This window comes from Phocoena phocoena, chromosome 9 (genome assembly GCF_963924675.1).
Source record: "Phocoena phocoena chromosome 9, mPhoPho1.1, whole genome shotgun sequence".
Taxonomy (NCBI): Eukaryota; Metazoa; Chordata; class Mammalia; order Artiodactyla; family Phocoenidae; genus Phocoena; species Phocoena phocoena.
The window spans coordinates 50471271-50484414 of record NC_089227.1 but is presented as its reverse complement, the minus strand read 5'-3'; the positions used below and the strand labels follow the sequence as shown (position 1 = coordinate 50484414).

Here is a 13144-nt window from a genome sequence, read left to right as displayed (position 1 = left end):
GTCTTTTTGCTCTTTGCTTTACACCAATTCTCAGTCCAGTGAAGGAGGCACTGAAATTCCGATTCAAGGCAAAATAAAACCATGGTACTTAATGTTTTACTTAATACCACTTTATGTATTTGAATCAATTAAGCCTTTTGAAATAAATATTTAATTATTTAACTGTTAATAGATACTGAAAGAATAATATTAAGATACAAAAGGAAAAATTAAATCCTCTGCTAAGAAATATAGTACGAAGACTAGTAAAGCAGAGTTAAGAAATTTGCTGGTGTTATGTGTAATTTCCATTTAATTAGTTTTTATATTCTTATGTTTGCCAGTGATGTGCTAGTCTTAGTAACAAAATTAGGAAGATCACTAGTATCATTTGGGGGCACTTAGATTCACTTTGCATCTTGAAGGAAATATTGAATTAATAGAATTTATAATTTAAAACTGAAGAAGATAATATCTTTAAAATACTGACACCATGTTCCATACATAAGAATTTTTCTGATGTTTCTTCAGATTTTTAATGAAAGTATTATTGTAAAAACTAAAATGAACTTTTGAAATATTTCTTTTATGTCTTATTTAATATAACAAAAAGCTCAGTTTTAATCTGATCATGAAGGAACTCTTGCTTTTCAGTTTTTATATATGACCTTTTGTTGTGAGCAGTAGCACTTGTAATCTGTTTGCAGCCCTCAAGTCTGAACTTGTTTAGAGTTTAAACATGTGTGGACTTGTTAACTCTCTAAAAAAATAAATAATTGACTTGCTAATGTTTGCTTCCTCGTAAGAGCAACCTAGTTTATGAATTTGAAGGGAAATTTTGAGCCAATGTGAAATCGCTTGAACTTGAGTGAATATTAGACTAGTTCATAAAAATGAGTTCCCCTAGGATGTGTTGAAAGAAGAGGTCCTTTAGGTCTACACTGTGATGGTTCAGTAGTAAAATACATATACCTCCCCCTTAGAAGACCAGGGACTAAATCTTACTTGCTGCAGATTTTTTTGAAGCAGTGTGTTGTTACAGCAAGAATACTGGATTAGTATGAGGAGATCCTTGTTTTAGCTCACTGTGACCTTGAGCAAGTCTCTTAGCCTCCTGGGGCCTCACTTCAGTTTACTCATCTGTTAAGTGTAACAGTCACACAAGAGTCAGTGGTTTCCGTTTGGAACCCCAGAGATCTTCAGGCCACTGGGGCAGGGGAATGCTCTATCCTATCACCCGCCCTGCTTAAACTGAGAAGCTTGTTGCTATCTGTATGGAATGAACATGGTAAAATCCATTAAAAAAGTGACTGAAGACCTTTTGAATAACCATCATCTACCACGTTTAAGACACAGATCTGAGTGGTTGGCCAATCTGAAATCATGATTCTGTTCACCAAACTGGTCATTCTGAGATTTCTATTGGCATTTTATGAAATTGCCCTGCCAATTTATCTTTTTCTTGCCAAAGACTAGTTATAATAAATACAGTACAAGTTTGATGTTGTTCTCATTCCTTTATTTCACTGGAGTAAACAAAGTTCTGTATCTTCATTGGAACATATTTGATTATTTTTATTCGTTTGTTTATATCTTCAAAATGTTATCAGTAAAATACATTAAGCTGGTTCACATCTTCATATTTTCTAGGTACTTTAATGTCTATTTTTTTATTAGCCATTTAAAAAATTAACATTCAGTGGCTTTTTTTTTTTTTTTTGCGGTACGCGGGCCTCTCACTGCTGTGGCCTCTCCCGTTGCGGAGCGCAGGCTCCGGACGCGCAGGCTCAGCGGCCATGGCTCACGGGCCCAGCCTCCCCGCAGCATGTGGGATCTTCCCGGACCGGGGCACGAACCCATGTCCCCTGTATCAGTAGGCGGACTCTCAACCACTGCGTCACCAGGGAAGCCCTTCAGTGGCTTTTTATAAGCCATTTTGTTTTATATATCCTTTGTATTTTGTGTTTGAGATTTGCTCCCATGCAATATATATAGTATCTTCAGGTTTTTTCCTCACCATGGATTCCTTCTCTGTACCCTAGAACATGCTGATACCTTCATAATTTTTTTAAAAAATTGTTTTTTCTCAGCTTTGCTCCCCCCTTAAGGTAAACTGCTAGAAACTCTATGTGAGATTAGACCATCTCTTGCTTCCACCAGCTTTGGTTTCTGTTTCTATAGTACCAAAGCTGTTCTAAGGACAGCAGTGACCTTCTGATTGTCACAGCCAGTAGCATCTTCTCAGTCCTTGTCCCGTTTGACTTTCTAGACAAATAACATTATTGAAGTCTCTCTCTTTCTGAAACATCCTCTTCTTGTCTCCTGGAACATCTCTTTCCTGTCTTTCTCTGACTTTTTTTTTTACACAGGTTCTTCTGTTGGCTTATGCTCCAACCGTGTTTGTCCTCTTCTCACTAAATATTGCTCCTAAGGCAAATGTGTCTACTTCCAGGGTTCAACTCTCACCTTTCTACAGTGACTCCTAAGTCTCTACAGACCCATATTTCCAGAAGTTGACTTCTCTCCTCCACATAGCCCATTAACACTTCAGACTAATCATTTTTCTTGCTTACTCTGTATACTTTCTCCTAATTTTTTAGTATTTCTCTTAATGACTCTTCTGTCCTCTAAGAATCATCTAAGCTGGAAACCCAGAGTCATCTTTTACTACTTTTCTTTCTCTCTTGTCTTATACATTCAGTTTTTTCCAACCTGTGACCAGCCCCCGTCCGTCTTTAACATTTCTTATCTGGGCAATTGAAATAGTATTCTAACCAGACTCTTCTCCTTCTCCAACCCTTCCTCTGCATTGCTGCAGTTTGCTTCCTGATTCACACATTTGATATTATCTTCCTGCTCAAAAAGCGATTTACTTCCCCATTATTTATAACAAAAAAACCCAGGTTCCTGAAAAATTTAAGACCATTCACAACTTGGATCCAGCCTACTTTCTAGCGACCTTTTTTCTGCTCTCTCCCCTACCTCATCCTTGCTTCGCCACATACTTGCACACCACAAAGCTGCCTTGATTGCCCATCATATCAGACTATCATCTTTCCTCAGATTTGTCAGATTCTCTGTATCCATTAAAAGGAAGTGTCCCTAGAATGCATTTAATTCCTTAGATAAAGGTGCTATATTACATAGGTAATTTTAGTTTTTTTAACACCAGTTGTAAACTAATATTTCTTGCTTCCATAACTTCATCAAAAATATCATTTATTTTCTAGACCACGTTAATTTTATTTACTGGCTTTGTAATATACATTGTACTGTATCTGAACTCATTTTGAATTCTGAGATCATTTTGAACTCATGAATATTTATAAACTGTTAATCTCTATTATCAAGACATTCAGTTTTGAATATGTAGAATAATGTAAGTAAATACCAGTCTAGTTGTTGTTTTTCAGTTTTGAAAATAAAAATGCAAAATGAAATTGTATTTGCTGCTACACTAAGAATTAGACAAACCTATGTATTAGCAAACATTTAAAGTCATTTTCTCTAGGGACTTCCTTGGTGGTCCAGTGGTTGACTTTGCCTTCCAATGCAGGGGATGTGGGTTCGATCCCTGTCGGGGAGCTAAGATCCCACATGCCTCACTGGCCAAAAAACCAAAACATAAAACAGAAGCAATATTGTAACAAATTCAATAAAGACCTTAAAAAAGAAAAAAGGTCCATACGATGTCATTTTCTAGAATGCAGTTTTGGATTCTTCAGCCAGTGACTTACACAGAGGAGGTGCTTAGTGAATGTTGAATTGTGCTGGGACTTCCCTGGTGGCACAATGGTTAAGAATCCACCTGCCAATGCAGGGTACACAGGTTCAAGCCATGGTCTGGGAAGATCCCACATGCTGCGGAGCAACTAAGCCCATGCGCCACAACTACTGAAGCCCAGGAGCCTAGAGCCCTTGCTCCACAACAAGAGAAACCACCACAGTGAGAAGCCCACGCATTGCAACAAAGAGTAGCCCCCGCTTGCCGCAGCTAGAGAAAGCCCCGCGCGCAGCAACAGAGGCCCAAGGCAGCCAAAAATAAATAAATAAAATGTTGAATTGTGCTGAGTTCAGATCTTGTATCTGAAACCGCATCTGATATCATTACTACATGAGATTGAGAGACTTCCATATGACACCAGCTACTTTAGCAAGACTTTTTAATAAATAGCTCTTATTCTCCTGGGTGATTGTATCAAACTGAATGTTTATTTCCATTTGGAAATTACAATTTCTTGTGACTTTAATTTGTTAACTTTGTACAGTTACTGATAAGAAATATGTACTACTTGTAGTAAAAGAATAGGTGATTCCTCTTCAGGAAATTTCATTGTTCACTTGTAACATGCTGCCCACAGATAAGTACTGTATTCCCTGGCAGTGATAAATAACATTTGCTTTTATTTCAGTTTAGAGAAAACACTTCTAAAGCTTTATCTTCTGCCCATGTAAACTCAGTTTTCTTTATATAAGAAAAAAAGACTAGTGTGGAAACACAAGTCCATAGTTAAAATTAGAACTGCTTATTAGTCTAACCTTTTCCCAGGATAGCTATTACAAAAGTAGCAAGTTGCAAAAAGATTTTAGTCCCTTTTACTGTCTAGCCGAGCAGGTGATGCTGCCCAGTATAGTTCTTAGAAATCAAAGGGTCTGCTCCATGCAAAATCAAGCACTTCTGTCGTTCCATACACCTGGAATATCTCATTGCACAACGTTTTCTTTTTATGTTGTTGTTTAGATATTTGTTTTTCATTACACTTGCGGATAGGAGCCAAATCTTGCCACCTATGTGTCTCCATTACTTAGTAAACCCTACGCGATGAGCATTTAGTAAATATCTGTTGAAAGGTGTTTTAAATTTTTTATTAAAGAAAAAATACTAATTATCCCAAATATTAATTTCTGCCAAGCGCTATTAGCTAGCATGGCATTATTCTTCCCCTTCTTATACCTGGTAGGTTATCAAATAATATTACATTCTGTATTTGCCTATTTTATTTGTTTTGTTGCAGTGTTAACTAAGATACCTTATAGTTCCAATGATTTCAAGTTTTAATTTGATTTTATTTTGTAACCTTTTTTTTTACTATAATTATTATAATTGATTTATACCTTTAAAATAGTGTTATTCTGGTTACAGATGAATCTAAACCCTCTTATTCTGGAAGTGATATACCAAGGAGTGACAGTAGCATGTGGTCCAAAGTAACTGAGGAAGGAACGGAGCTGTCACAGCAGCTCATGAGAAGTGGCTTTACTGGAAATGAAATAGACCCTGAAAATGAAGAACTTATGCTGAACATTAGCTCTCGACTACAAGCGGCAGTTGAAAAACTCCTAGAAGCCATAAGTGAAACTAGTAGTCAGGTAACCTCCTTACGTTGCTAATATATACTGAGTTGGAAATAAGTTTTCTTTTAAGCCAGGGAACGAGGACTAAATGTTTTCTCTTTACTGTCTCACAGAAATCTAGTTTGTTTCCTCTTTAATAATTGGTTGTCTTTGTGACAACCAATTGCTGATGGAGTCTTTAAATTCTAAAATTCAGTGTTTTAATTTTCAGATTTTTCTAGACTCTTACACATTACTTTTTTTTTTTTTTTTTTTTTTTTTTTTGCGGTACGCGGGCCTCTCACTGTTGTGGCCTCTCCCGTTGCGGAGCACAGGCTCCGGACGCGCAGGCTCAGCGGCCATGGCTCACGGGCCCAGCCGCTCCGCGGCATGTGGGATCTTCCCAGACCGGGGCACGAACCCGCGTCCCCTGCATCGGCAGGCGGACTCTCAACCACTGCGCCACCAGGGAAGCCCCACATTACTTTTTTTGATACCAAAAGAGATTTTAACTTTACCATTGTATGAAATATTCCATTATAATATATATTATTTATTTGAAGGAATGGTATAAGGAATCTCTAAAGCAAACCATGTGCTCAAGTATGTCATAGCAGTACTATTAAATATAACAGATCAAGCCTACCATTCCTTCCCGTGAGTTTTACATTCTTTTCACAAATATGATTAGAATACCTCACTTTACTACCTTGGTAGGAAACTAGAGTGAGGGATAGTTTCTACATTGAAGTATTGTTTTCATAGAACTTTTGAGAGTATATACCATTGTATTTATACCTTAACTTGCAATTTTCTCTGTCTATAAAATTTTTATACCCTGTATAGTAATTGCCTCTTAAGTACTCTATGCAGAATTTTAAAAATTGTTTGCTGTTTTAAAATGAAGTAATTTCACTTATTTTAAAAATATTTAATTTAACTGTAGAATCACAACTCTCTGGTTAATCAAATGAGTGCTTCATTGTCCTAAGCTACAGGGCCAGTATTATTAACATTTTTTCACTGATATCTTTATTCAGAGTATTCTAGATCCCATGTGCATTTTAAACAAAAGTTGAGAAGTTGAAAGAGTATCTTTGATCTCTTGCTATTTCTGATGTCTGGCCTCCATTGATGCTACTTTTTTTTCTTTAAGAAATTATTCTGTTTCTGCAGTAGCAATGACTATTGGATGCTACTCTCCTTAGTAAACTGAGCCAATTCTGGCATTTTCAACTGTTGCTTTTCAGCACTTTTAATGCTTGAATATGCATCATAATTATTCCTTTTATCCTGTGAAAGTCATACAGCTGATTCTATACTGAATTTCTACGTGATCTTGCTTTTTTTTTCTTTTTTGCTTATTTCAGCCACGTTGGTATTTAATTTCTGTTTTTATCTTTTATACCATGAAAACAGCTGTTAATACTTTTCCTTTTTTGACCACTATTAAATACTTTTGACCTGGATCTTGAGCTCTGTTAATACTGTTGCTACTACCTGATACTCATTGTAATTTATTGACAATCTAGTTAATGTAATATATTTGTCATTTGACACGCCCCACGGAAAAAGGGTATATAAATCAGAAGCGATCAGTGGTTGGACTTGTTCCTACAGGCTACTGAAGAGAAACTTTCCCCATAATCCATTAACACTGTCAACAGACAAGTGCGGGAGATCCACCTGAAACAGTCAGTCTTCCAGGCTAAGATTACAGCTTATCAAATCTGCTTATGTGTCCAGGTAGTGAGGTACAGTAGGAGCCTGACGGTTCTCCATTTGTTAGATACTAAAGCAGCAATATGTTATGTAGATTTTACTGTATTGTTTTAGTTCAAATATCACTGAATAGATCACAGAAATTTTGCCCAGAGCAGTAAGTAGTTCTCAAAGTGTGGTCTCTAAAGCAACAACAGAAGCACCACTAAAGACTTGTTCTGAATGTAAATTCTCAGTCCCCACCCCAGACCTACCGAATGATGGGGCCCCAAAACCTGTGTTTTAACAAGTCCTTGAGGTGATACTGATACAGACTAAAGTTTGAGAACCACTGACCTAGAAATTATTATTATAATATTCACATTATTCTAGCGGAATTTTGAAGTGTTCTACTAATATCTGTTATAATAAAAGGTTGAAGTAGTTGTTGACACTTGATATAAAAATCATTTTTCTTAGATGAATTATATTTTTGTTTGTTTGTTTTTTGTGGTACGCGGGCCTCTCACTGTTGTGGCCTCTCCCGTTGCGGAGCACGGGCTCCAGATGCGCAGGCTCAGTGGCCATGGCTCACGGGCCTAGTCGCTCTGCGGCATGTGGGATCTTCCCAGACCGGGGCACGAACCCATGTCCCCTGCATTGGCAGGCGGACTCTCAACCACTGCGCCACCAGGGAAGCCCTAGATGAATTATATTTTTAAGGCAGTGGGAATAGGAGCTCTGTAAGATTTTCTTTAAACTTAGTTCAGTTACTACTCTTCCATGGAGAGATGTTTAAAGACATTGACTTCTTCAGAATATTCTCATTAATAACTAAAATTATTTTGAACATGATGAATATTTTTAACAGATTGATGCAAAATAATGTGTGGTCCTCTTTGTGAAATGACTAGTATTCCATTTTCTTTTTAATGAGTCATTATTTGGTTCTTCTTCATAATGGAATATTTCCCTTTTATCTTGGTTCTTTTTCACTTGTCATAAAAAAAAAATCTAAAACATAACTGACACTGCTATATCTTTTTGCTTGCAGTGAAAGAGAAATTCAGGTAAATAACTCTGCATAGGATACCCTGAGAGTAGAAAAGAGAGCAGCATCTGACAGTTTAGGGTAAGGTAGGAACAAGTAAAGCTTATTGGAGGACTCGATGCTTTGAGATGAGTCACTCATTCATCAAATTTATTGAACACCTGGTATGTAACAATTGCTCTTCTAGATACTGGAGGTACAGCACTGAACAAAATGTACGAAGTCCCTACTCTCACCGAGGTTACAATATAATGGTGGGGACTGATAATAAATAAACATAGTATGCCGGATGGTTGATACCTACTGTGAAGGAAAATAAAATAGGGGGAGGTAGAGCATGATGGGGGAAGAGGACATTTTATGTAGGAAAATTAAGGAAGACCTCTCTCATAATGTGATAATCAAGCATCTACCTTAAGGAAGTATGGGAGACAGCCACATAGGTAAGTTGGGGAAGAATGTTTCAGGCAAAGGAATAGTGAGTACAAGGCCCTGAGGTGGTCATTGAGGTGGTCACGTGCTAGTTCTTTGTGTGGTTGACAAAGAGCCCAGTGTAGCTGGAGCAAGAAGAGTGGGCAAAGTGTGGGAGACAAGGTCATAGTGATACCTGGGAACCAGATCACATGGAACTTGGAATTTAATTCTTAAAGAGATGTAGTCATTGGGTACAATTTTTTAACTTGTCATTTTGAAGTAATTTCAGACTTACAGAAAAGTTGCAAAACTAGCACCGAGAGTTCCCATGTACTCTTCACTCAGCTTTCCCTAATGTTCACATCTTGTGTAACCACACTATAGTTATCAAAACTTAGAAATTAAAAGTGGTACAGTACTATAAACTACAGACTGGATTTTACCAGTTTTCCCACTAATGTCCTTTTTCTGTTCTAGGATCTATTCCAGGATCGCACATTGCATTTAGTTGTCATGTCTTCTTCATCTTCTCCAGACTCTGTTAGTTCCTGAGTCTTTCTTTGCCTTTCATGACCTTGACACTTGAAAAGGACTGGCCAGTTATTTTGTAAAATATCCCTCGGTGTGATTTTGTCTATTTTCTCATGATTACATGAAGCTTATTCATTTTTGACAAGAATGCCATTGAAGTTATGAGCCCTTCTCTGTGTGTCAAATCGAAAGGCACATGTCTTATTACAGGTGCTGTTAATCTCGATTACTTGTGTGTCAGCTGGGTTTCTCCACTGTTTGATACTATATGCACATTTCCTGTTTCTCTTTAAACTTCCATCCACTAATCTTAGCATCCATTGGTAGATCTTGCCTGCACAGTTACTACTGTGGTGTTCCAATGGTGATTTTCTATCATCATTCATTCATTATTCCTTCATTTATTGATTGGAATTATTCTGTAAGAGCTGTTTCTTTTTTCTATTATTTATTTATTTACTTATTTTTATTTTTTGCTGCGCGCGGGCTTTCTCTTTTTGTGGCAAGTGGGGGCTCCTCTTCGTTGCAGTGCGTGGGCTTCTCATTGCAGTGGCTTCTCTTGTTGCGGAGCACGGGCTCTAGGCACATGGGCTCTAGAGCGCAGGCTCAGTAGTTGTGGCACATGGGCTTAGTTGCTCCACGACATGCGGCATCTTCCCGGACCAGGGATTGAACCCGTGTCCCCTGCATTGGCAGGCGGAGTCTAAACCACTGCACCACCAGGGAAGTCCCAAGAGCTGTTTCTTCACTCACATTTATTTACTTAACTAATCAAGTTTCATATGAACTCACAGCTATTAATTTTTTTCAGTGGTTTATAATCCAATACTACAGTAGTTTGTTTTGTTCCAGCTTTGTCAGTAAGAACTCTTTCAGGTTGGCACTTGTGCACTTTCAAAGTGCTTAGTCTTTTGAGCATTTGCACTATCAGAGACTCCAGGCCCATCTTGTATTTTCCCTGCCCCAGCCCTAGAATCAACTACTTCTCCAAGGAATTCAAGTTCCCTTTATTGGAGGAAAGATACTTAGAAACCAAGACCTGGGTGCTATATGTGCTTATTGTTAACTAAGGTGTTATGGTCCTCTCAGCAGACAGTTTGAAAATATATGTAGTATATTAACCCTTGCATATATATTTATTTCTGTATCTGTCTGCATATATAATAGAAATATAATTTCATATCGATACCTCCAGTCCCCATCTAGTACCACAGCATTCTTTCTCCCCTTTCCCCTTTCCTTTGTAACTTTGTTCTCCAAAGGCGAGAAACCAGGCTCTCATAATCTACAGCAGTTTTATTCATTTGTTATCCATTTATACCCATAAAGTAATTTCATACCCATATATACCCATAAAGTAATTTTACAGTTGCTAACCTATATCCCTGTGAAAAACAAATTTACTAACTAGAGTACAGTATTTATGTACAGTAGTTTTTGGTCTTTAGCCGTACAGTATACAATCAAAATACTGTTTTTCAAAGTATCCTAGGTTAACTCTTTTCTCCCCACGCCTTTAGTGTGGTTTTGTTATTCACTTATAATACAATAAGAATTATTTATTATAGTTTTTATTCCATTTTGGGTTCCCTCACACTTTGGTTAATTTTTTTAAAATTTATGTACGGTAAATTTCATTTGTGCGTAGACAGTTCTTTTGGTTGTGACAGATGCACAGAGTTATGTGTCTACCACCACAAACATAATACAGAACATTTCTATCACCCCAAAATTCCCTGGTGCTGCTCTGTTCTTTTATAGTCAGCCCCTCCTCTACCTCCTGCCCTTGAAAATTACTAGCTGCTTTCTGTCCCTATAGTTTTGTCTTTTCCAGAGTGTCATTAATGAAATCATACATTATGCATTATTTTGGGTCTGGTTTCATTGTCTTAACAAAATACTTATAAGATTCATCTATGTGTGTTAAGTATTTGTTTCTTTTTAGAGCTGAGGAGTATTCCATTGAATGGATGCACCCGTTTGTATATCCAAAGGACATACAAATTGTTTCCAGCTCCGGGTCATTAGAGATTTTTCAGCAACTGATATAACTTACATTTACCAAAAGGATCACTTTGACCACCTTGTTAAATATAGTCTGGGGGGATGGAGGGGTGCAGGACAGAAGCAAAGAAACCAGTTGGAGAACTTGCCCAGGCTTATAAGTTAGGTGTAAGTTAGAATTTGAGTCCAGGCAGTCTGGCTTCAGGGTCCGTGCTCTTAACTGCCACTTTTTCTGCCCTTTGAAAATGAAAGGAGTGAATCATTCTGTCAGTTACTGCTGACAGGTAATGTTATAGCCTGAGGAGTAGATTTTGAAATCTGGGAGGTGTGGTGGGGGGTGGTTGTCATTGGTTACTTTACAAGAGCAGTTTCAGTGAAGTAATGGAGGTGAAAGCATAATTCAAGAGAAAATGAGAGGGAAAATGAGTCTTTTAAGTAAAGACTTACAAGACAAGTAGAAACTAAGCGGGTGGGTCAAGAAGAAAATTTGTGGCAAATGGCATAGCATGTTGGTATAAACCAGCATGATGTGTTTGAGGATACTGGGTAGTTTTGTGTTATAAACATCCAGGGTGGAATGTGGGGAACAGAGGGTAAAAGGGTAGCAGTGGTTAGCACATAGTCCCTTGAGGGCTTAGTTAAGGAGTTTTAACTTTATGCTGAAAAGTATGGGGAGTCATTGAAATATTTTTGGTAGAAAATAATAATATCAAATTTGTGTTTTAGAGAGAATTCCTCTGGCAGCAGTGGGGTGAATATATGGGCAGGAAAATAGAAGAGATGCTGAATGTGCAGAAACAGGAGACTCTTAAAATATTCCAGTGAAAAGGGATAGAAATCAAGTTAGGGCAAGAGTGAAGTGATTTTAAAACTTGTAGAAGTTGAATTTGATAGAAGTTGGTGTGACATTGAATGTAGGGGATAAGGAAGGGGAGAGGAAACCACACGTGAATCCTTGACCAACTAAGTTGTTGGTGTATTTCCCTTACTGAGTTGGGGGATGCAAAAGAAGTGAATAACAAGTTCAGTTTTAGGTAATCTGAGTTTGAAATGCGTAGAGGGAGAAGATATTCCCTAGAGTCTAGAGTTTGGGAAACTAGATTGGAAGTTGTCATCATTTTAAAGACGTTTGAAACCATGGTTTTCGAGAGTGTACAGAGCTAACTTTTTGTCCTGGTAGAGTGCTGAGATTTAAAAGAGAATAAAGGTAGATAAGTCTACAAAAGATATTGAGAGTGAGAGAGGAAAATCAAGAGAATCAATATCAAGTGTCATAAAAGCCAGATGAGGAGTGATTTTCCGTAAGTGTCAGATACCATGGAAAGGTAACAGATGCTGAGGATTTAGTGTCCCTTGGATATTTCAGTATAGGTGTCATCAGTGACCTTGATGAGAACAGTTTCATGGAGTTGATAGAGGAGAAATTCAAAATTCAGACACTTACAGAAATAGAGTTGAAGAAATAGAGATAGCAATTTCATGATACCTGGCCGTGAAGAAAACAGGAGACCATTAGCTTGAAAGGGGGAGAATGCTTTTTTTTAAGATTCAGGTGTTTATATTGAGTAGCAATGGAAAAGTTGAAGGTGCACATCAGAGGGGATGGGCTTTGTGGAGCCAGATCTTTGGGGTAGGTGAGGGTGGAATCTGGAACACAAGTGGAAGGTGTGGCCTTTGGATCAGAGAGACTCTGCCTCGTTTAAGATTGGTGAGAGAAATTATTGCCAGTGATTGTGGGCTTTTGTTTGGGGTTGGGGAGGAGTTTCATTGAAAAGACCCTGTAGTCTAAGTAAATACTGTCAAATAATCAAGGTTCTTTCCTTTTTTTTTTAACTGGTTTGGTTTTATATGTTATATAATTTTAGTGGGAAATCATGATTAAGTCTCGTACTTAGTTTTAAGTTTAGGGGCTGCTTTAGGTTGCATAGATGCATCTTGCTTTAATAAAAGAATTAGTAAGCGTTTTCTTTACTAAGTATCAGGGTATCTGCCTTTATAACCTGGTTTCATAATATCTTTTATGAGTATTTTACTTTATGTATTTGATTTCATAAGTGATTTGCCCAATGGCATGTCCAAATCCATATAATAATGTATTTACTGTGATGGATTTTACTTCTCTTTTGCTGA

General features: G+C 37.5%; 1 protein-coding gene across 1 annotated transcript in view; it reads left to right on the top strand.

Moving 5' to 3' along the window:
• Nucleotides 1-13144, top strand: part of AKAP9 (A-kinase anchoring protein 9) — a 149008-nt gene that overhangs the window by 88491 nt on the left and 47373 nt on the right. The window contains exon 22 of the mRNA XM_065884369.1: nucleotides 5123-5349. Within this exon, the coding sequence (XP_065740441.1) occupies nucleotides 5123-5349 (227 nt within the window). The remainder of the gene's footprint in view (nucleotides 1-5122; nucleotides 5350-13144) is intronic.